We start from the raw sequence: 22,903 nt of genomic DNA on the forward strand, positions 1-22,903 counted from the left end.
CTTTCAGGGATAGCCCTCTAATTGATTTGAGTTTATGGTGTAATCCAAGGTAAGTATCACACCTTTGAAAGAAATGCCATGTGGTGCTTGCTTGGTGCCAGAAGCAAATCTTTCCATGGTCATAATAGGTGGGGTTTTGCCTATTAGAAAAAGTTATCAGTAAGTTTAAATTGACAAATGGCAGGTTGACTGCTAGCAAGAGACTCTTGAGACCTTTTAGCAAAGCATTTTGTATTTTGTTGAAAGGTGAAATGATCACTGTCTTGCATGGTGTTTTTTTTTTCTAATTACATTCAGTGTTTGTGAACCAGTTATCAATACCTTGCATGAAAGATGTTAGAGGAGCATAATAGTATTACTTTCAATTATGTGTGTCTCCAGGTGATGGATATCAAAGTACCTCGTGCTCTTGTTTTGCAGTGTCCACAATAACTACTTTATCTTAAACATGGTTTGCGTGCATCCCTTATATTAATCAATGCATATGAACTTCCTAGTGACTTTTGAATTGTGTAGCATGCCAGTTAAGATGGTTCGGGTTCCTCTCTGAAAAGATTGTAATTTACCCTGTTGGTGGTGCAGTGCAGATTGATTTAGATGTCTCCCGTTCTCTTATCCACAGCAATTGGAGCAGATCCAGAAGGAGCTAAGTGTTCTCGAAGAAGATATTAAACGAGTAGAGGTGAGGTGCCCAGACATTGTTCTGACTCTGGCAATTTTTCATTTTCATCAAGCTGTCTGCTTTGCTCTGGGGCTGCTGTGTTAAATTTATGGCATTTGAGTCAGTAATGGGAAAATGAACAGATGATGCTCTTTCTTTAATTTGTTCATTTAGTTGATGTGTGCAAGCTGCAGGTTGGTAAGAGGGGGCTTTGTTGAAACCTAACTCATATAATCATATATTTCAATTTCTTTGGTATTAAGTTAGAATAATTGCTAGAAATCAGCAGCCACTGTATTGATCATAACTTAGGATTTTTGTATGCTGCAGTGTTCTGGCTATTTGCACAGGCTGCTTAAATCTTAGCAGTGTGCCACTCTTAAAATGGAGAGGTACTGGGGGGTGCACAAGAGAGCTGTGATGCAGAAACTGGGTGGGAGCAGGACCAGTGCCTTCTGCATATCGGAACAGAAGCAATCTGCTGCCTCCTGCTATAATTATCTTAATTCTTTAATGATGGGAATCTCTTGAGATTTTTTGCTAAGAATTATTCTCCAAGTGTTTGTAAACCCATCAACTCAATCCTTCTGTCCTTACTGAGTCCTTAGGTTCCTCCTTGGTCCTTCCCTCTAATCATTCTAGTAGTTTGATCTTTGAATAGGAAACTGATGTTTCAGGAATGCATCAGACTGCCACCTCTCAAAATAGCATTCCCTTAAAGCTTCTTGTGAATCAGTTTGCAGGTCTGCTTCTCTCTTCTTGCTTGTCTTGAGCAGTCAACATAAGCTCCCAGCCACTGCCCAAAAGCCTTTTAGATTTCTTCACTTCCAATTTATACACATGCTGAGGAATTACCAAAATACAAATAGAACTGACAACTGCAGAAACTTCCCTTCAGCTGGTAGCTACACAAATTTTAACTTGGTAGATAACAGCATTTTTCAGACCTGTTTCCCTAAATGTTTCTCAGCTCTTGGGCAATAAATTTGTTATATATATAAATCTCATGTTATAGCAAGTTTCCTTGAGACTGGTAAAATAGGCCTTCAGATCTAGGAAAAGCTATTCCCAAAGCTGTGGGATCTGTTGAAGAATATCTAGCTACCTACTTTTCTGTTCTTTAATCAGGCTTTTCAGTGGTCTGGAGCTGGGGTACCTGTCAGGTGTGTGATAGTGACCTTGGTTCTGACCTCTGAAGCCTGGGATCCCTCTTGTCACAAATATCCTACTTTCTACCTGACAATTAATGGGCACCTAGTGGGAATTTGAAAAGCACCACTAATGTTGTCCTGGAACACTTTGCCCCCCTAACTAATGAGCTGCAGCATCCTGCATAGCTTCCATTTCTAAAACGGATGAAAGGCAGTCTCACACTGGGTATGCAGCAGTGATTTAGTCTGGCAATGGCAAAGCCAAGTTTATGTGCAAAGTCTGTCTCTTCTGTACTTGCCCCATGGAAAACTGTTAGATCCTTTTTAAAGTCTGGGGTGTGATACCACCTTTGCCCTATTGTCTCGTGGCTGTTGTTGCTGTGACACATATCCAGTATTACTTTCCAGCTCCAAAGGCTCTTAGATAAGTTTGCACCAAGCTCAAAAATAAAGTTACAGCTTGTTTGTTCTGCCATGTTTAAGGGAGGTGCTGGGTTAGAAACAACTGGATGGTAACCAAATGCATGGATTTTTTTTTTTTGAGCTTAAACGCCAGAACTGCCTATCTGGGGGCAAAAAGCGCCACAGTTTAGGATTTTTTGAAATTCTGTTAGAATGATAACTGGGAGGGGGAAATAAAATCAGTGTTTCTTTGGGTATAGTAAAGACTTCTAGGTGAGAGTTGAATAAATATAGATACAGTTGGTTAACTGCTTAGAAAAACAAAAAATTACTGTGTGAACACCATACATTAGGCAGTGCCTACTATTCATGTTTTGTCAGCTTTGCTGTAACATGGCTTTCTGTTCCAGGAGATGAGTGGCTTGTACTCCCCAGTCAGTGAGGACAGTACGGTGCCACAGTTCGAGGCTCCCTCACCTTCACACAGGTATGGAGCTCACAAGTCAGAATTTGTATTCCAAGCTGTACATGTTGCACTGTGCTTGCTAGTCCTCTCCGTGCCATGGGCAAAACACAAGCAAAACCAGTTTTCAGTGCTGTGCCATATTTACACCTTTTGTTTTTGATCGGTATAAAATTATATGTGAAGAAGAAGCCACCAGAGTCTGCAGTGGGATGAAAAGTCTACTCTAAACCAGATGCTGTGGAAAGCTGATGCTTTTAAATGTAGTGTGTGGATCAGAGAACTTGAGTCATAAGGCTTGGCTATGGTGTGAAACATTACTATTAAATACATGCTACCTTTTCTGAACATTAAGCAGTTCTACTTGACGTGTGAAAGTCTTAATTTTGTATGATATTGGTGTCCTTTGGTGTCCCCACTCACTGTGAATGGCTAAAGGTATGGGCTGACAGGGTCAAAAGTTAAAACATACAGTGTATTGATTCTGTTTATCTGCTGTCTGTTTTGATTTAATGAAATGCCTCTAAGAACATTTTCAATCTGGATTTTTGTCTGGAATATCGCATAGTCTGGTTTCTTGATGGCAAAATTGCAGGTACTTCTTGTGTCCAAGTTGCATATGCCAGGGTTTGAAGTGCCCTCCTTTTATAGCCATGTCTTCTTATTGTAAGAAAGCTCTTGCATCACAGGGCCAGGTTACATTAGTGAGTTATAATCTCTATCTCTACTATTAAGAGTTCTCTAAACTGTTGACTTCTGTTATGAAATTGTACTGGTACTTTTTCTGCAGTTAGCAGCTCTAAACTTAATAGCCCAGAAGTAAGAAAAAATGATCAGATTTTCTCCCCTGTGGAGATTTAGATAAGTGCTCTGGTAAGGAGCCTAGCACTGTTGGCTGGGATTTCGTACAAAGATGCTATTTCTGGACACTGAGACCAGAATTTCTCATGTTTCTGTGAAGCCCTGGCTGGTCCTGAGGGAAAGCACAGGAATATGGCCAGGATGGATGGGAACTGTTTGTTATTCAGCTCTTCACTGCTTGTTTAATTTTTTGTGTGCAGGTGCGTTGCTTTTTTGTGTGGGTTGCTGCTCTTCTGCCAAGAAACAGTTTTGTGAAGCTGATGGGATACTTGCTGGGTTCTACTAGTAGTTTAATGGTTATTGGCTATTAAATAGATTGCTTGTTGTTTGCTTCATGGTACTGATGCTTGGGGAAAGCTTGAGTGTTGGTTGGGCTGAATTTGTTATGTGTTGAAAGCCTTCAGGCCTAGAAGCCTTTCTCTATTTAACAGGAGATTGTACTTATGAGTAGAAATGTGCCCCTTACTTGAGCCAGGCTAATAAACAAGCTACCAAAGAACTTTATCTGTTGGCAGCTGCAGTAATGTTTTAAGCCCAAGAGTTCTGGTGGAAGAGTTGGGGGCAGGGGGAACACGGGTGGGCAGGCAGTGGAATCTGCTGTGTGATACCTACACTAGTATCACAACCTACTGAGGTTTCCGTTTATTCCTTTATGCCTGTTTATTTCACATCCCTAGGGTCAATCATTCTCATTCCTGCTTTTAAAAAGATAACATCCAAAATATTTTAGTGACTTTGGGTTGATGTGCTTCACCTGAGGTCTGCTGGAAGATGGTGGTGGGTTAGACCATGGCAGGTGCAGAGACCGTTGGTTCTTTCTTGCCCCATCTTCTTATGCCTGTCTGGTTCCATCTTGGCTGTGTCTTGAACTTTTGGGCTTTTCCTTTGGTACAAAATACCAATAGTAAAAAAAAAAAAGGTGTGATATAATAGGATATTTAGGGGGTTTCTACAGTATGTGAGACGGGCCTTTTCTCTCAGCTTGAAGATCCCTTTTCTGTGTGGGTTTGGTTTTTTTTTCTGTGATATTCCTGTGTTAAGTAGTCTTGAGTTGTTAAAGAGAAAATAATACATGAAGTGTCTGAATAGGTGTCAGTTGTTGCCAGACTCTTGTAACCTCTGTCTCTGCCCTATCCCTGACACTTTTGTGTAAATCAAGTAATTGAATTGATTTGAATTACCAGAACTCGGATTCCATTAAAGGTCTACCACTTGAAATTAATTTTCTTTTCAACATTAAATGTAAGTTTTGGAGAGTATCTCAAAAACTGTAACTTTGATTCCACCTTGGAAAGAATGCTGCAGAACAACTGATAGGAGCTTCAAAATATGCTGATTTCTTTTCAGCTCTGTTAACTGAAATATTTAATCTCTGAAGTGTATTTTAGAGATGCTGTGAACCACTAAGAATGAAATACAAATATAGTTTGAGGTGGTTGCACTTCCATGTTAAAATGTTATTAAACTTGTGGAGACTGTATGACTTATCAGTGAATTAAAATGGTATATCTAAATTGGAATATAACTTGTTAACATGCTGAACACCCTGCTAATGAAATATAATTGTACTGTAAGACATTGGTAGAATTTTATACAAGGTTATCACAGACCTGTACTCAGATAAAGAAAAATCTCTTTAGCCTTTGAATTTAAAGTTCAAGAAAATAGAGTTCTTGAGAGTTTGTTTTTATCTGGTCTCTAGTGACTTGCCCCTTATTCATCTACTTCCTCTAAATCTCAGGCTTGCTTCATTAATTCTCTATTTCTTGTTTGTAGCTTTTCTCCCACACTCTTAACATCAAAATGTGAAATTTTTTTATGCCTGCCCACATCTTCCTTAAGTTCTGTAGCAAAAAAAAGTATGGTTATCATGTTCAATACATTCTAGGCTTCGAGAAACACGTGTTTTCCCTTAAGCCTGTACAGGGTATGATGAAATATTAAATTGGGTAATAGCACAGCACTTGTTTACAGTGTTGCAGATTGCTGGGTTTGTATACTAATAGAGAACAAGAGGGGAAGAATAAGGGAAAAGAACAAATAGTTCTCTGTATGTTTTTTCTGAACAGGTGCGCATGCTACTTTTGCTACCAGTAAATGGTGCAAACAGGAGATACAAATAAGCAACTTCTCTGTGACTGTGTCTTCATGAGTAATAGCAATAACACTGTCACTAACAATTTCTGGAGGAAAATTCTGATCTAAAAATTAGTGTCTTGGTAACTCTGATTTAGTTGGTAAAATCCTGATCTCCTTCCCCTCCATTTGTTCTAATTACCCCCTTCTGCCCCTCTAAAGGTGTAACAAATGGGATTTATAGTCCATGGGTTGCAGTGTTTTTGTTGTTACAGGTTTTTAAATCTGTCATGTTAGTGTAGCTGAATTTCCTAACTGAACCTAATGTTACAGCTTTTTAAAAAGAATTCAGAGGGAGCTCTTGTGATTTTCTGATTATTTGCTTCCTGTTTTTAAAAGGAAAAACATTCAAGCATATGCCAGTTAACTCGGCTACAGGCACTGCACAGAAATGACTTTGAATTTGTATTCTGGTTAGGGAGATTACGTCTGCTTTCTTGAAGGCTTTACATCACCAGACAACCTGCAGCAAAATGAGACCAGATGCTATAAGTTCTGTGTGTTTTGCTGTTAATTGCCACTGTACCTGTCTCAGAATGGAGTACTTTTTCATCACTTTCCAGCAGAGACTGTTGTTCATGCAGTTCCTGGCAGGATGTGCTGTATGTGTTTCATTATTTCATGTGGCCACGTTCTAATTTAAAGTTCATTATCCCTGACCATGGCTGAAACAGCTCTGCTGTTTTCTCCCTTGCAATAGCTTGCAGCAAACAATGATTTTTATCTCTCAGATTTTCTTGTTTTGCAGCTTTTGTCTTGCCTGTAACAGAAGCCAAATCAATCTTATTTTAGAAGTTAACCACTGAGACTTTAAAATCATCTCTCATCTTCTTTTTCTACTTCCTTCCACCTCCTGGAGAGCCTTAAAACATTCAGAAACATTTAAGCACTAGTACCACTGTTTCATCCTTTTAGACTTACAGGTTCCCTGACTGGCAATTCAGCCAAACCACTTGTTTTGTGACCAAGAATGGCAAATCTGTGCATCAGTTCTAGCAGCATTTAGGCAAATGTCAATAGGTACAATCATCTATTCAAAAGAACCTGGAACCTTTATCAGTATTCTAGCAGCTTTTTAAAGAAACCTTCAGTTTTCCCAAGAAATGTTTAAATCTAAGGTTACCTCATAAATCTGAGAATAACAAACCCAGATAGTTTCTTTTCTGTCCAAATGACGTAGCAGAAGCAAGTGAGTTATAAAGACTTCTAGAAATGATTGTGGTGGTGTTCTGGATAATTAATAAAATGGTGTTCTTGTGTAGTAACCTTTTATTTATCCTAAAAGTATTTTGAATTGGAGTCATAAGGGTGTTTTTATCTGGCTCTGGTGTCTTACTGTGAGAGCTAAATATTTTGCCCATAGGTGGTTCAGTATTCTTGCATATGTTTTCTGCTTATATCAGTATAACCTTTTGCAGTTTTGAAAGTTAAATATCTTGAGTTTGCATATCTGTGCTACATTTTGAAAACGTGTATCTAAGGTATGTTGAGTCATTATAGATACTATGTAGCTATATATGGTATAGCACTTTCTAATAATAATCTTGGCTATCAGTATTTTCTAGTTTATTTCTGTATTTCATTACTTGTCAGTTTTGTCTGTCTTCAGATATGTCTGGAATATTGGTGTCTGTCTTAAGCTGATTTCTCTAGCTTTTCTCTTCACAGTGCTGTTTCAAATGCCATGGCATTAAACTTCTTTTTTTTTAAAGGAACTGAAAACCAATGGTAGCATGTTATTTTCAAAATATCTCATCCTGTGTATTTCATACAAAAGATATGCTTTTGCATTCTAATTAGAAATTATTAGATGGGACTACACGTAATTGTGTGTGACAGCATTCTGCTGTAGGAGATCCCTGTATTAAAAAAAGAAAAAAATCCTCCCAGACAAAAAATAACCTTGTGTTCCCTGTCTGTAAAATGGATTTCAATGGCAAGTATGCTGCAGGATGTAAAGGGGAGAATAGTAAACAGGTTAAAAACGATAAAGGATGGTTGTACAGTGATTTAAGCAGACTATTTCTCTTGGTTTTGCAGTAGTCTCATTGACTCCACGGAGTATAGCCAGTCCCCAGGCTTCAGTGGCAGCTCTCAGGTAAGGTAATACATGTGTCTGCACCCGGGGGGACAGGAGAGTGAACGTGGAGGTTGGGCAGAGATCAGGCATAACTACATCCATTTCCCGCATGCTGGTCAGCTCGAGTCTCGCAGATGCTTTTAACTGGTTTATATGGGCAAACTGGAGCCAAGACTACAGCTGTAGGAATGACTGCATGGTTTTGAGTGTTTACACTGACACTATCGGAGAAATCTGGAATAATATATTTAGACGTCTGACTTTATTCCCAAAGCTGACCCTTCCATGGAATAGGGGATATTTTTTGCTCTTCATCTCCCAAGTGGGCAGCATTTGGGAAGAAAGGCAAATCCCTGACCCTTTGCATTGACTTAAATAGCTTTAGATCAAGCTTGACTTTCAAAACAAGAAACATTAATCCTCCAAACATACAGCTGTCTTGTAGTTTGCCCCCATTAAGGCTTTACAGACTGTATTATAAATTCACATAGAGAATAAAAAGTTGTGTACACAGTAAAGTTGTTTGGCAGGCAGCCTCCAAACTGTCTGATCTGCAGCGCCTGCCAAATGCCTAACAGCACTACTGTAGTCTTGCAGCTTGGAGTGATTCAGCTGGGCTGGGAAGATGACACTGATATCCAGCTCACAGATTCAAAAAGGTTAAACAGTTTTGATTTACACAGACAAACTGTTGGTGATATGCCAGCTTGTGCCTTTGGTGTCCTTTGGTGGTGGGCCATCCATGGCACACAGTGTAAATTAACAGGTGGAAGTGCTGTTGGATCTTATTTGGTGGAGTAGCTGATACGAAGAAAAAACACCTGAATTTTGGGCTGGTGTGCATGCAGGGGTTTGGGTTTGCAGCTTATAACTAATTGGTAATTAGAAAATTCCATCTATTAGTCTGTGGGAAAATTAATTGTTGTTCCTGCTTCTGTGGTCTTGGGAGGCTTTTGCTTGAACAAAGAACTGTAGCTCTACCTCACTTCAGAGGGCAAGTGAAATGTGGAAAGCTTATGTTCAGAATTCTGGTAGTGTGTTTGTTCTCCACTGACACTACCTGTCTCCTACTTTTCTTTCTATTTCAAAGATAAAATCAATAACATAGCTATGTGGCTGGTAAGTACACAAAACAAGCAGCCTAAAACCAAACAACCTAGGCTTTCTAGTCATTCTGCATGTGACAGTCTTATTTGTGTGAGTATAATCTTTTCTGTCAAATGCAATTATTATTTTTTTGTCCTCAAGAGTGCAAGATCATACTCTAGTACAAATTTTTGTATTAAACTTTAATATACATTTGGATGGGGAGCTGAAAGAGAACTCTTGAAGTTAAACACTTCATTCAAAGGTAGCCTAACTTCAGCAAGACTTTACCATAAAAACAGTTGTAAGAATAAAGATTCAATTGTACCTTTTCCTAATTGTCAGTCATGGCAATACTACAGATTGCGCACCGCAGGCAGTAATAAGCTATGCTGGGATGGAGAGAATAGCTTTCTTTCTCAATATAATTACTCAGCACATTACTCAGAAACATTTTGGAGAAGAATTTATATACTGCAAAGCTTCAAGACTGTTTTCTTCCAGGAAGTGAACTTCAGAAGTAAATAGTGGACAATAGGGGACGTAGGCCCTGGGGAATTCTGCAGGCAGTATTTAGTGGCAGTACCTTTCTTTTCTGCTAGAAATAAGGATCCTGAGTGTAGCTATGAAGTTTTCCCCCAGTTGCTAGAAAACTCTTCAGCGCACCTGATGGGAATAAAACAGTAAAATAGCTCCTGATGATAACTGAGCAATCCAAGCTAATCCTCAACTTGGACAACCATAGTAGTTTTAGCAGCTGAATAAAAATTGCTTGGGTATGGTTTCTTTTCAGTTGTAGGTTCCCCCTCCCCCCCCCCCCCCCCCCCCCCATTTCCCAGCATTGCTTAACAAGTAGCCAGGGAACAGACTTAAGAGAAACTGAATGTATGTTTGGTAAAACGTGAGCAGTTTAAAATGCTTGGGTGAGGAGGATCTGATGGAGATGGGTTAATACAGATTGATTCCCAGAACAGCTGGGTTGCCATGTGCCAGCTTGAGACCTGCTTGTAGGGATCTGCCTCTGGAGAGCTGGAGGCAGGCGTATACTTACCATGATTGATTCCATCTTGATGTGGACTGGACTCATCTGGCAGATCAGGCTTGGCCTTGGGTTCTATTGCTCATCATGTTGCAGGTGGCTCGTCTTAAGACTGAAGTGATTGCTTTTTGCTTGAAGTTATCTTGAGCCCTAATCATTCCTGATGTGCTGAGAGAAGCTGGAGCCCTTGCAAGCTGGTGCACAGAATTAATACGAGGATGCTGTGAAAGTGTTGTGTTAAGCATTTCTTAAAGCTGTGAAACTTGAGAAAATTGTGGTCGAAAGTTGTTGCTGTAGGGTTACTGTCCAGTGTCTTAGTTGTGTGTTGAGGTTGGAGTTGCTTTCAATACAAAACAAGCTGCACAGACCGTAGGTGCCATCAACATGCAAGTCTGTGTCATAGTGTCAATGTATAGCCGGGGCCCCACATGGGATGTGGTGTCTGCAGGGCTTTATTGCTTGGGGTTTGCTTATTCCCTGAAATGTTAGATTACTGTTCATACAGGTATAAGCAGAATTTGAGTGGGCTGTAAACTTAGCTCATTCTTGATGGCTGCAACGAGGGCAAGCTCATTCTTCTGCATGGATTGAGGGGCAGTTGTACATGGAGTGGGTTTGTTAGTGCCATTGAGTGGCATTGCAGACCTTGTATGTGGTCAGGGAGGTGGCTCATTAAGGAGCTTGGTAGGTCTCAAATCTTACTTTAAACTTCCCCATGAGCTTTCAGTATGTGATATCTGAGTCGTCTTAAATGTAATTTAAAGAAAGGTGCTTGTCATGCTTTTTGTGTAGTAGGGGATCTTGTTCCTTGTTCTTACTAGTGATTAAAACAAGAAGTACTGTATTTTCTGTTTTGCTTCAGGAGAGCTTACTTACGTAATTTCACTCCTTTGCTTCTGCCTCTTATTGCTTGGGTAGGTTGGGAAATGGCGAGTTTCATGGACTATTCAATTAACCTTTGAACTCAATGGTGTCTTCTGTTTCTATCCTTATTTGCTTAGCTTTACAGAGAGTTACTAAATTACTTCTTTTGAAGCAACTCACTAACTCTTTAAACACCTCCTTCTCTTTTTAATGAGAACTCTGCCAGGGATCTAGGAAGTATTTGTTGTACAGTCTGATTTGTGAAGCTGGAAGCCTGCTATCTTTGGCCTCTGGTGTCTATCTGTATAAATGCAAGCTGTGACTCCCAAAGGGCTGCTGCTGTCTGTCCTGTGTGTGAGACTGGAATTGATAAATTTGCAAAGGTTCAGGAAACAAGAACTGCCTAAACGCAGCCTTTCTTGTTTGTCAAGTGAAAGGGTGCAGCGTAGGACCCTAAGAGCTGTTGAGAGTGGCAAGATCTTCATTTGTTGTCACTTTACATTTCTTACCCTTCACATATAATGTATCAATTGTTTATAACTTGGTAAAATTTGTTGAAATGGAACCCAGGCCTGGCTTTACCTTTCTGAAGTGGTTTTTTTTTTTTTCCATTCAGACCAAAAAGCAGCCGTGGTATAACAGCACGCTAGCCTCACGACGCAAGCGGCTCACAGCTCATTTTGAGGACCTAGAGCACTGCTATTTTTCCACCAGGATGACACGTGTCTCGGGTGAGTTCCTCTTGTGTGGTGTTCAGCTTCTGACATCCGTTACCTCTTACAGTGCCTAGTCTTCAGAAAAGACTTGCTTTTGAGAGCAGCTTTCACTTCTTCCCTGCACAGGAATGTTGCTATACATACATATTTATGTGTTACTCGGATCATCCAGTTTTGCTGTTCTTGGCCAATCTTTGAAGTTGCTAAATTTGGAAAACTTCATCCTGTCACTTCTGGGGGGCACATGTATTGCTCTCTATTTACAACGAAGGACGTAAGCCACAATAAACAATTTAGCTGATGCTCATTCTGAGGACGCAAATGTTTTGAAAGTAGGGTTGTCTTTCTACTAGATGGTGGTATAAACACAGTAGTTAAAAAACACTGCTGTTGAAATACTACAGAGGTATAAACATAAACTGATAAATTCTCCTGTATTTAGCATGGAATAGGACACTTGGAGGTTATCCTTTATGTTGTCTAGATTGAGACATGGTTAACAAATGGCTTGGAGTATAGAAGCTGAATGTGCAGCAGCATTGTTGTCCCATGGGGCACACCTTAGATTTAAGGCTTGTTTTGCAGAATTAGAAGCTGTTTTCACAATTGCCTAGATTGCCTCATTCATAATTGAGTAACAGTGTGACAGCAGCTAGAGTAATTGTTACCTAGTGAATGGATGGTTCTTAATTACATGACAAGATTCTCTTAAACAAATGGGTCAAATGAAGATGTCTTGAGGGCAGGGAGGGTTGCTCTGCAGCCCCTCTAGGGAGGAAACCAGCTTTGGGAAAAAAGTTTCAGGCAATGGGCTGTGGCAGGGAAGACTCAGCACCTGCGAGCTGCAGCCCATATGAAGAGTAACAAACTGCAGCAAGGAGTGGGGCACAGCCAGCTGTCAGGGGATGGGAGAAACCTGGGGACAAAAGGGAACCAGGCAGAGGTTGCTGCAGTGGAGTATCTTGTAGCTTTGGAAGGCAAGGACCAATGTCACAGGACAGAGTTCAGCAATACAGCTGGGATAGAAACCCCTGCTCTTTTTTTTTTTTCTCCATGAATTTAGTTTAAGTTTTATTCACTTTAAATAAAAATGAGGCTTTTCTTTTTTAATTTAAAAAAAATTGGCTTTAAGTGTAAAGGCTGCAGCGTGTTTTAGGGGAGCTTGCTCTTAGCTATGTCTGTATTTTCTGCCTACTTCAGAGCAATGACTGGCTCAGTTCTCATCAAGCACAGCAAAATAATTTTAACAGAGAATGCAGCACATTGAGAGGGCGCTTCAGTAGTGCTTCAGCTACATCAGGGAAGCCAGTTATATGTGACCAGCCAGTTTTGTGTGAAGTACTGGCAAGTGCTTGGCAGAATACAGTAGTTCAGATCACATCAAGATGTTTGCATGCAATGCTACCTTGGTGATGCGTAACTGTTTGTTAAAATAATACTTATTAACAAAGGATAACAACTGGGGCTTTTCCCAGCATTCTCTTGTAGAAGACATCTTTCTTCATAATTGGAGCTATAAATATGAATGCGTTGAAACTGTTTTTGTATTCATGTCAGCCGCACAGAGTGGAGGATTTGCAAGTGCAGTTTTTTCTTAATCAAGTATCACAGGTTATCCTTTATTTAAGTTTTCTTCTCAAGTCATTCCTGCTTTTTGACACATTTTAAATAGGATTTAATGTGGATTTAAAGCTTTCTGCAAGAAGTGCTGGTGACTGTTCTAGTAGGGAGTGGAGACAGAATATAACTAATTATGAAATGGCCTTGCACTTTAGGGAAAATGTCTGGAGAAATAACATTCCATTTTCCAAGCACAGACACAGAATAAATTATAAGATGACTGTGTGCTTGATCTCTAAAAGAGGGAAATGGAAGAGTAGCAGTTGTTTGTTCCTATCGTAGTGTCGAAGGAGCCAACAGTCTTTGAAAAACACTGACGGATGTTTATGCTGCTCTTGAGCTGTTTCCTGTAATGGTCAGGTGCTGATGATTTTAAGTTGGAGCAGCACTTTGTTCATTTTCCCCTTTTAATCCATCTGATGTGAGTAATGTATATGCTAGTACCCTTGAACATGCTAATTACTAGCCTTCACTGTGCCTTTATATGATGAAACATTAAATAGCATATAAGGGACGCTTCAAAATACTTTACAAGTGTAGAGCAAGATAACTTCTGATGGCAAGGAATTACCAGCGTGCAGAAAGTGATTATTCCCTCTGTTTTCCCCACAAGAAGTCACAGCTGTATCTTGCTTTTATAGATCAGCATCTTCCTTTTTTTCACCCGAATATTTCCAAAGCTTTCGAATAAGTGGAGCTTTGTTTCCTTATGCTGCTGATAAGGAAACAGATAAGGATAACTTAAGGAGTGGGTGGAATTTGATCTCAACTGTGTAAGCTGTGTGTGTGGTTTCTCTGCTGCTACAGTGGACGCTGTAGTTTACCAGAAGACAAGGTGTACAGTAGCTGTAAACTGAGGTGCTGTGTGTTAGTGCTGTGAGAGCAGTGATAGCTGTAGTTCCGCTGTAGTTCCCTTGCCTTGCACTGGTGCAAAAAGACAAAGTGAAGGTGGGAGCGTTAGAGGAGGGAAATGAGAATGGCTGGAAATTCTGGGGATTATTACAAAGCCTGAAGGCTCTACCTGATGTTTGACTGCAGGTGTATGAGTTTATTAGGAACCCTGACTTGCCCATGTGGCATCGCTGTAAGTTAGGAATTCTTCCTTGATCAGGAAATACTGCATTCTAAAAATCACTTAAATAGAATTCCATTCATACCAAGAGAAGTTGAGTCTTCTGAGGAATCGGAGAATGACTTTCAGCTATCTACATTACAGTTCAGTTTTAACTTTTGTAGTATACTGTTCCATTTCCCACAGAATATTTATCATCATTATTCAAGCTGGCTCAGTTTCACCTTGTCTGTTGAAGGTCATAATTTTCAAAAAATGTATAGTATGGGGAGTCTTCTGGTTCCATGCTTGTCTTCCTTCTCCAGCTCTGAAACAACTCTTAGCTCTGTTGCTTTTGGAATAACAAGACAAATATTTTATACTAAAAGTATTTGAATTTAATTGAAGCCAAATGTAGGCATATTGTAACAGAAGTATAGGGAAAGGAAGATACTTTCACCTCCACAGAAAACTAGATGTGTTTGAGTGCATTTTGATATGCTTAAAGGTTTTATGTAAATAATCTATTGCCCTTAAGCTCATTTATTTTATTCAAATTCAGAGCTCATCAGGAAAGTTGTGTTTGTGATTTCTAGGCAGATTCTCAGCATGGTAGGCTCACCCAGCATTGCAGTGGAAAGACTTAATTTGTGCTCTAAAAATCATACCACCTTTGGGGAATGCTAGAGGTGAGAGAGAACCAGGTTTTGACCAAGAATTCTCCCCAGGTAGCAAGCAGTGGTAGTGTCATGTGAAAACATGAATCTTGGGGGGGGTTTTGTTTGCTGCTGAGTTTCTCACTCTTTCTGTCCTCCCCCATACTGCTGCCTCTCCCTAGATGACAGCAGAACCACAAGCCAGCTGGATGAGTTTCAGGAGTGTCTATCCAAGTTCACGCGCTACAACTCTGTCCGACCCCTGGCAACGCTGTCTTACGCTAGTGACCTCTACAATGGTTCCAGCATAGTATCCAGGTAAGATATACTGCAGCTCTGACGGTGCATCTCATGCTGACATAGGCTGTTGAGGCAGAGTTAATAACCTGTATTAAACAAGTTATGGGCTGTACATAACGCTTTGCAGTCACTTCCCAAAACCAGTTTTGCCCATGTGTGGTTATCATCGATCTGCAAAGACACTCAAGTACCACAGTAGTATCTCTTATTCCCGTTGGTGCTGCTCAAGATGGAGTGCAGAACCTTTGCGGTGCCAGTATCTGCAGCTGTTGTGATACAACAGGCTTTGTGCTGTAGGCTCAGCCCTCTTCGTGTCAGTGTAGTTGCATTGTAAGTGATGCAGTCCTAGCATTTTAAGAAACATCCATCTTGCTTGGTGTAGGTAGTGTTAAGTGTTGGTTTTAAATGCTGTCGGTAGAGCCAGTAGTAATGGCAAATACTAAAAAAGTTGTTTTTAACTGTGACTGCTTGAACTCTTGGGTACTGGAAGCTCTGTTTACAGTGCTAAACACTAGGGAGGGGGTGGTTGTGGTAACGCCAACTCAACAGCTCCGTTCTTGCTAACAACAACTCTGTATACCCTGCTGTGTGGGGTGGTCACGTCCTGTGCACTGCTGCTGAAGCTCATCTGAGCCTCCTGTGGATCAGTTTGAACACTTAACTGGTGAGATGCCATTGGCTTGTCTTTCAACAGAATTACTTTCTTCTAGTTTAACTCCATGAACCAGCTCCCTTAGGGATCAGCCTTAAGTGAGCACAAAGGATGGGGAGAGGCTGGGACCTGACAACAGCCCTAACCTTAAACTGGTTTCAGCAGCTGTGGAAGCATACCCTGGGGGGGACTTAATTAGTCTGTGGTAGCTTGTTTGGAGCTGGTTTGGTGGAAAAAATGATGCAATGTGTGAACTGGGAGATCTGTTTTGCATGGCATAGACTGAAGACCAGTTAGCTTCTTACAGGCACACTTTACAAATTTAAGTGTGTTTGTTTACAGCACCCTTTTGAGGAAGAGAAGTAGTATCACTTTTATACATGGGGTTCAGGAGATCCAAAGTGGCCATACCTGAGGTCTTGAAAAACATTGCAATGACATGATGAACTCAGATTTCCTGTATCTTGATCTGATGCCTTACAAAGGGGCCATTCGAACAGTGACAGAACAGCTTGGATGTTTGAAAGACCCCAGAAATATGCACTGTGTGAAGAAATGGAGGCATGAGTAGCATGAAATACATATTTCTTTAAAGAAGCATTGATTCCTTAACTACTGCAATATGTAGCAGGAATGTACAATGTCTGACTTAGCCACAGAGGCCAGAACACAGTAATCGCTGATCTGACGTATATTTAACCCGCACTGATTGGGTTCACACTAGCTGCAATGAAATGCAGATGGGAATCTCACTGCAATGTAGACAAACTTCCTCAGCTACGAACTTCAGTGTGGATTGGATTTGGCTCCTTTGCCCTTTCTTCTCCTTGACATTCTGCAAAAGCAGCGTTTTTGTGGTATTTGGTTAGAAAATGCTGGAAGGGCAGTAAATCTTGCTCCTATTTTGAAGGCATTATAATTCTTGGGTGAAATATGTTTGTGAAGTATGTGTGGTGTTAAAATGAAGATACTGTGGGGCCTCCTGCCAAGCTAGTGCTAGAATCTGTAGTTAAATGCATTTAACTGCAAAATAACTTGGCTTCCAGCTCAAGGTTTTCCCCTCCTCATGCTTTTTATTTATCGAGGCATTTAAGAAATTTTGGGGGGTTTTAGTGTGTGAGCTGAGTAAGGCTGTTCACATCTGAGCATGTCCTTAAGTGCTTTGGTGAAGCGGGGCTGCTGAATGTGCTGCTGCAGTAGCTCTTGTTAGCTTCTGGCTATCCAAACAGTTCCTTTAAAGTTTGAATTTGTTAAGCAAGAGTTTACGTGTAGGTATGTGTTGGTGAACACATTTCTGTGTTCGCTGTTGTTCATCCAAATTAATAGACTATTTAATAAAGTTCGGAGAGTGTGAAGCTAAATGAGGTGTGTGTCTTGGTCATGGCAGCTTAAGATAATAAAGGAGCAGGTTTTAGGTACCCGTGGATGAGCCAGGTTAATTATTGGGGCGCTTGAAAAGCTTATCACTTTCACTTTTAAATGCTGTGAGAAGCTCTATTGTTTGTTTGGACCCCTGCACTGCTTTTTAAAGGTGCTCCTGGGCATGCAGTGGGAAACACTGATTAAATGGTAAAAAGTGAGTCCTGCTGCTTAGCTGTTGTGACAAATGCTTTTAAATACAAAACCAACGTAAGGTCAATAAGTAAGCAATCCTCAAATATTTTCAAAAGTCTTTTAAAGAGATTTTTAACTATATTAAGAATAAAAGTAGAATTGACTGGAAGTTAAACTTCCTTGTACTTAATTTAGTTTGGTTTGTTGTTTGTTTGGTTTGTTTTTTTTTTAAGAAAATAAACTGCTGTTACAAATAGATAGAATACAAGTTTGGCTTGCCTTGCTTTTTAAGCCTATACAAGGTTAACACACTGGACTCCAAAAGATAGCTAGCTTAAATAAAGAGGTTTTAAAGATATATTAGCTTTATGTTTGCAAAGAGTTTAGGGTAGCAGGATGAAAAATGTAATTAAAGGCTGTATAGAAACAGGCTGGATAAACCTCTGGAACCGAGCAGCAACAGTACTCTCCTGAGTGTCTTGCCACAAGCATATTTATGAATGTCTGGGCTTCTGAGGACTAATAAAAGAGCATAAACAATACTATGTATGTTGTGTTACTGTAAAAAACGTGATGAAATATTAAGAAAGCTGGAGTTGCCTTTTGGGCTGAGGGGACAAGCCAGGGCTGCGCTCTGCGGTTCCAGGTTTCCCCAGCCTGGCAGGGAGCGTGCCCAGGGGGCTGGTGCTGAGCCTGGCTGGGCTGGTAGCCCAGCGGCAGCCGTGCAGCATCCGCGTGGTGGCAGCCGTCTGTTGCAGTGCTGGCAGCGCAGGGCTGTGGGCAGGGGGTGCAGCGCTGACACTTGAGCTGTGCATCTTCATGTACGGGGTTATGGTCTTATTTGGAAAGGTGCACGCAGTGTGATCATAAGCCCAGTGAGGGAGAGCCTTCTTACCTTGCTCAGAAGCATGGTACAAGCAAAACTGACAACCATCAGTGCTTTCCGCCCCCTGCCCCCCCCATTTGCTTCAAGAAAAACAGATGAAGGAAGATGTAAAGTGAAAACGCATTCAAAGCTTTGCAATTGCTGGTAGCTCAGTTTTGCTTTAACATTAGGGGGACTTCCAGCATGCTTGCTGGTACATGTACCTCGATATGCTAAATGATTTTTTTACTATACACTCTGTTCTCCTCAGTACAAAGTATTTACATGGTTTTCACAAGTATATTAAGTTTTGTTAGAACTGGGCCAAGGAATAAATTTTTCCATTTATTAAGCCCCCAGACAGAGCAGTCGTCAGAGCTTAACTTTTCTTCTCTCTTCTTGCTGTGGCAGTAAATAGTAAAGGCTTTCTTTTAAAGATGAGTCTGTAAACTGCAGTGTTAGCATTACAATGATTTATGTAGAAAATTGCTTTAGCACTGTCAGAGGCCTTCAGAGAATAATGTGGCAGTCTGTCATATTTTAAGGAAAAAAAAAAAGAACAGAAAAATCCAAGAAACAGACTATGGAAAGATGTCTGTCTGAAACCTGGTTATTGGAAAGCTGGTTCTCCTTGCTGGGTGGTTCCCAGGTCTGGTGGAAGCATGAATACATCTCTCCCAGAGGCCCTGATGTTTGGGGGCAAATGGTGTGGGTTTTGTCATCTGCTCAAACTTCAAATTCTTCTGGGTTAGCTTGCCATTTCTTTGAAAGGTCTTAAAATTACATCCAAAGGGGTTCGTGTGGCCAAGACTAACTATTTATCTAAAGGCATAGTGATTTACACAGAGGGAAAGAAACAGCTTGGTTTTTTGGGTGCTGAAACCTTACTAATCTCATCTGTTTGATCTTGAGACAGTGTTCAAAAACTGGATCTTATGTTTGGGGTCCATTATTCTTTTTTTAAAAAAAATTTTATTGCTTGCTTTTTCCATTGCCTTTATGTAATGAATAAGAGATTAAGAGGTTTCTTTTAGCATTCAAACAGTACAATTAAGTCTGTTTCAAAATTGTAATTTTTTTGTTGACCCTTTCATTAACATGACCTGAAATCCTTTCTTCAAAGGTGAGCTTAAAATAAAACCCATCCATTAGGGGTATTTTTCCCCCCCTGTATTCATTGAACCATTCTTGTTTGTTGTTTCCATTTTACTTTGGACTACAATTACTTGTCCATATAAATTCTCAGATCCAGACTTTAACAAAGTGCCTTTTAGTTCTGTGTCTACCATAATAAGCTCCTTTTTCCTCCTTGTTTTGAGTACCCTGGGCTGGCTAGGATTAGATGAACCATTTTACTGAGTTTGTGACCAGCAATGCTTCTATCTTGGTGGTAAAGATAAATGAAAGAAATGTAAGTGGGTTTATCCCTCACAGGATTGTGCTTCAGAGTGCAGTAGATACTGCTACTTGAGAAGATGAGAAATGAGGAGGGCTGAATTTTTCTTATACTGTGTTAAATAAATCATTTTTTAAATGGACTCTTAAATACAAGTGGCAGCTCAAAACTGTGGATGGATCTGTCTTGTTTGGACTGTTTCCACAGCTGGGAGGGAGAGAAATGCATGAATAAAGAGACTTGAACTACAGAGTGGCTGAGGAAACTTGAAGTCTAATGCTGTGAACCTACCTGAAGTTTGTGCTTATCCTGTGGTTCTCTTACCTTATTTCATCAGAGGTTTTGGCCCATAGACCAGAGGTTGTCTGGGGCCGAGAGGGAGGTTTGTTTGATTAGAGCTAAGTACAGAGCCTTTCCCTTCTCTGGAGTGCAGAACTGATACATTTCCTAGTACATAATTGTGGTCTGGATCCCTCAAGCAGAAGCTAAATGTGACTCATGCCCAGCAGAAGGCTTATACAGACGTCAGTTAAGATCTCTGAATTCAGAGTTATGCTCTCAACTCTCATGTAGCCCTCTTGAGTTCTCAGGATGGGCTGCTAGTACAAAAAGGGACTCGGAAAGCAGAAAAGAGCATGTCTGCTCCTATCTCCAGTCCTGACCTGAAAAGTAAACTTTCTGGTGACTGTGGTGATGCTGCAGAGAGGAGTCTGTTCTTCCATGAACTTAAGCTTTCACTTTTAGGAGTTAAACTTAAATAATTTGAAATTGGGAAGTTAATGAAGTTGCACAACCACCACTGGGACCTCACTTTTTTTCCTAGTAATTTCAGACTATTTGGTAGTAGGAAGATCTTTTTCCCATTAAGCTCTCTTAGTGCTTTAAACTTGTCTCCATCTGCAGATAATTAGGTGACGTTTTGTTAGTTTGATTTAAACTTTGTGAATTTTTATAAATGGTATGTTAAAATATTGAAGAGCCTTTTGATGAATTCGGGAAGTCTCTTTTTAAACAAATGTATTAAACAGTGATTGCTCAAAGTTTTTTTGGGTGGTTTTTTTGGTTTATATCTTGAAGAAACTTTGTGCAGTTTATATAAGTAGTTTCCATTTCTTGGCAAATGTTGTGTTGTGGTCACTGGCTTCAGCATTGGCTGGTCTGGCATTGAAGTAGGCTTCCCAAAGATGATGTGCAGGCTTCATCCTCAGAGGTATTCAAGAACTGGCTGGAGAAAGCCCTAAGCAAACTGGTCTGACCAAAGAGCTGCCTCTGCTCTGAGCAGGATTTTGGACCAGAGCCGTCCAAGTCTTGGGGGTTATACTCTTGTGATAAAGATAAATGGTTAGCTTGATAGAAATGTCAGGTTCTGTCCCTGACTGTCTGCCTAGCATCTTCCTCTGGCCTTAGGTTTTAAGGAGAGGCAATGTCCTCATGTGGCTTTGCCACATAGTGCAAAGTGAAATTCACTTCCTATGAACTTTGGGATCCCTCACTCACAAATGGGGGTTAATGTAAAAACATTGTATTTATTAGAATAAGACTGGGCTTTTTTTGAAGAGAAGATTTGTGAAAGTGCAGGAACTTAAAATGGATGCTGTAGCATCAGGAATGTCCTCTGAGAGATCTATTTTCAGGGTGGGAGGATGGTACCATGTCCAAGTTGCATTGCATCATTGCATCCACCCCTTGTTGATCAGGACAGAAATCTTTTCTGTGAGGCTGCAGGCAGCTGCCCTTCTGTTCCTCCTGATGTTCATGTAATAACGGTTATCATCAGGTAGTAGTGCTATATCTTGGCCTCATGAGTTGGAAGCCACGAAAGGTGTGGTTTCACAGAATCTTATATGCAGAACTTCCATGGTGACAATGTTGGTAAAAGGCAAATTTCCCTTAATTTACCCCCCAATTTTATAGCTTGCTTTCAATATTGAGTGTTGATACAGTGAATTCTTATGTGCCTGCTTTGAAGAAACAAGCCTGTTATTAATAGGATATGATTTTCTGTAGCTTATTAAAGCCATATTCTTTAGCCGTATTTGTTGGAAGTGTCTGAATTTGCTAGGAGGTGATTATCTGAAAAGCATTAGTATTCCTTTGGATTTTTTGTTTGTTCCTTCCTTGCTAACTGAAGGAGTTAGTCTATTAAATGTAGGCAGCTGAAAAAAAAAATATATTGAGGTGGTGTGTTAAGGCATGCAAAGATGTATGATGTGGGCTTAAACACAGTTCTGAGAAAAAAATCACCTTACAAGCAGCTCAGTCTGAAAAAGGGGTTGAGTTAATGATTATTATCATCTGTATTAATAAATACTCTTAAGACAGATTTGGGATTTATATACCGCATGGATGTTTTGTAGAGGAAGTTACAAAGTGACGCTTGTGTGTCTGTTTTTGTGCAAATGAATGTGGAAGTCAGATCAGTTTTTCTGTACGAGACTGTGAAATTAAGGGTATTTATAAGTACCTCTTTCTGAAGAATAGTTTAAGGATAGCATACAAAATACTGACCAGAAAAAGGTTCAAAACAATCTCCTGCAACAGATTTGGCAGTTGGATGAAAAAACACTTCAAATGGTGTTTTAACCTTGTTCTGTCAATACCAGGCAGCAGGACCATGGGAGTTAATTGTCCCAGCCTATTCTTTGGCTCTTCAAAATGGCTCGTCAGTGGCGTATGGATGCAGTATTTATGGAGGCTGGTGTCCTGACTCACAGTTGCTGTTGGATTTAGCTGAGGGGTCTAAAGAGGTTATTGTCTCCAGCTGTCCCTCCTGATTCTCTGCTGTGGGGTGTCTGGCAGAAGAGCTGGTGGTGGTGTCAGGTGAATTGGGAGGCTGGGATTAATGAAATAGCAGGCTGTGTTCTGGGCCACCGGGCTGGGCAGTGATTTGTTCTGAGGAGTGGGACCTCTGGCAGTGTGGTCAGCTGGAGGCAGAAACGTCTTCACTGGTGCAGCTAAATTATGCAGCAATCATGAATTGGAGGGACTGCATTGTTCACAGTCTCCCAGCACTGGTGGATGTCCCCTGTGCTAAACTCTTTCAGATATCTGTTCCCTTGCCTCTTCAGCTCTGTCAGCAGCTGCCATGCTCAGTTTTAGAGAAACAAGATTCTTGTTGTAGTAATAAATGTGGTGGCTTGAAAGCAAGCTTGCGAACTTTGAATGGCCTTTTATTTAGAAGGTACTTCAGCATCTATCACAACTGATTGAGTTCCTTCTTACTTAATGGCATAGTCCTGATATGACAGTACTGCTGCACATACAACCTTGCAACTTGTGGAGCAGGGGTGGGTTTTTTCCCCTCAAACCTGTTCCTTTTACAGCTTAGGCAGAGGCTGCCACCTTCCTTT

The 22,903-nt window shown here is 40.5% G+C and overlaps 1 protein-coding gene across 1 annotated transcript in view; it reads left to right on the forward strand.

Moving 5' to 3' along the window:
- Positions 1-22,903, forward strand: part of COP1 (COP1 E3 ubiquitin ligase) — a 127,739-nt gene that overhangs the window by 23,037 nt on the left and 81,799 nt on the right. Inside the window, 5 exon segments of the mRNA XM_056355540.1 lie at positions 623-682; positions 2,625-2,701; positions 7,715-7,772; positions 11,360-11,474; positions 14,969-15,104. Of these exon segments, the coding sequence (XP_056211515.1) occupies positions 623-682; positions 2,625-2,701; positions 7,715-7,772; positions 11,360-11,474; positions 14,969-15,104 (446 nt within the window).

Source organism: Falco biarmicus, chromosome 11 (genome assembly GCF_023638135.1).
Source record: "Falco biarmicus isolate bFalBia1 chromosome 11, bFalBia1.pri, whole genome shotgun sequence".
NCBI classification, from domain to species: domain Eukaryota; kingdom Metazoa; phylum Chordata; class Aves; order Falconiformes; family Falconidae; genus Falco; species Falco biarmicus.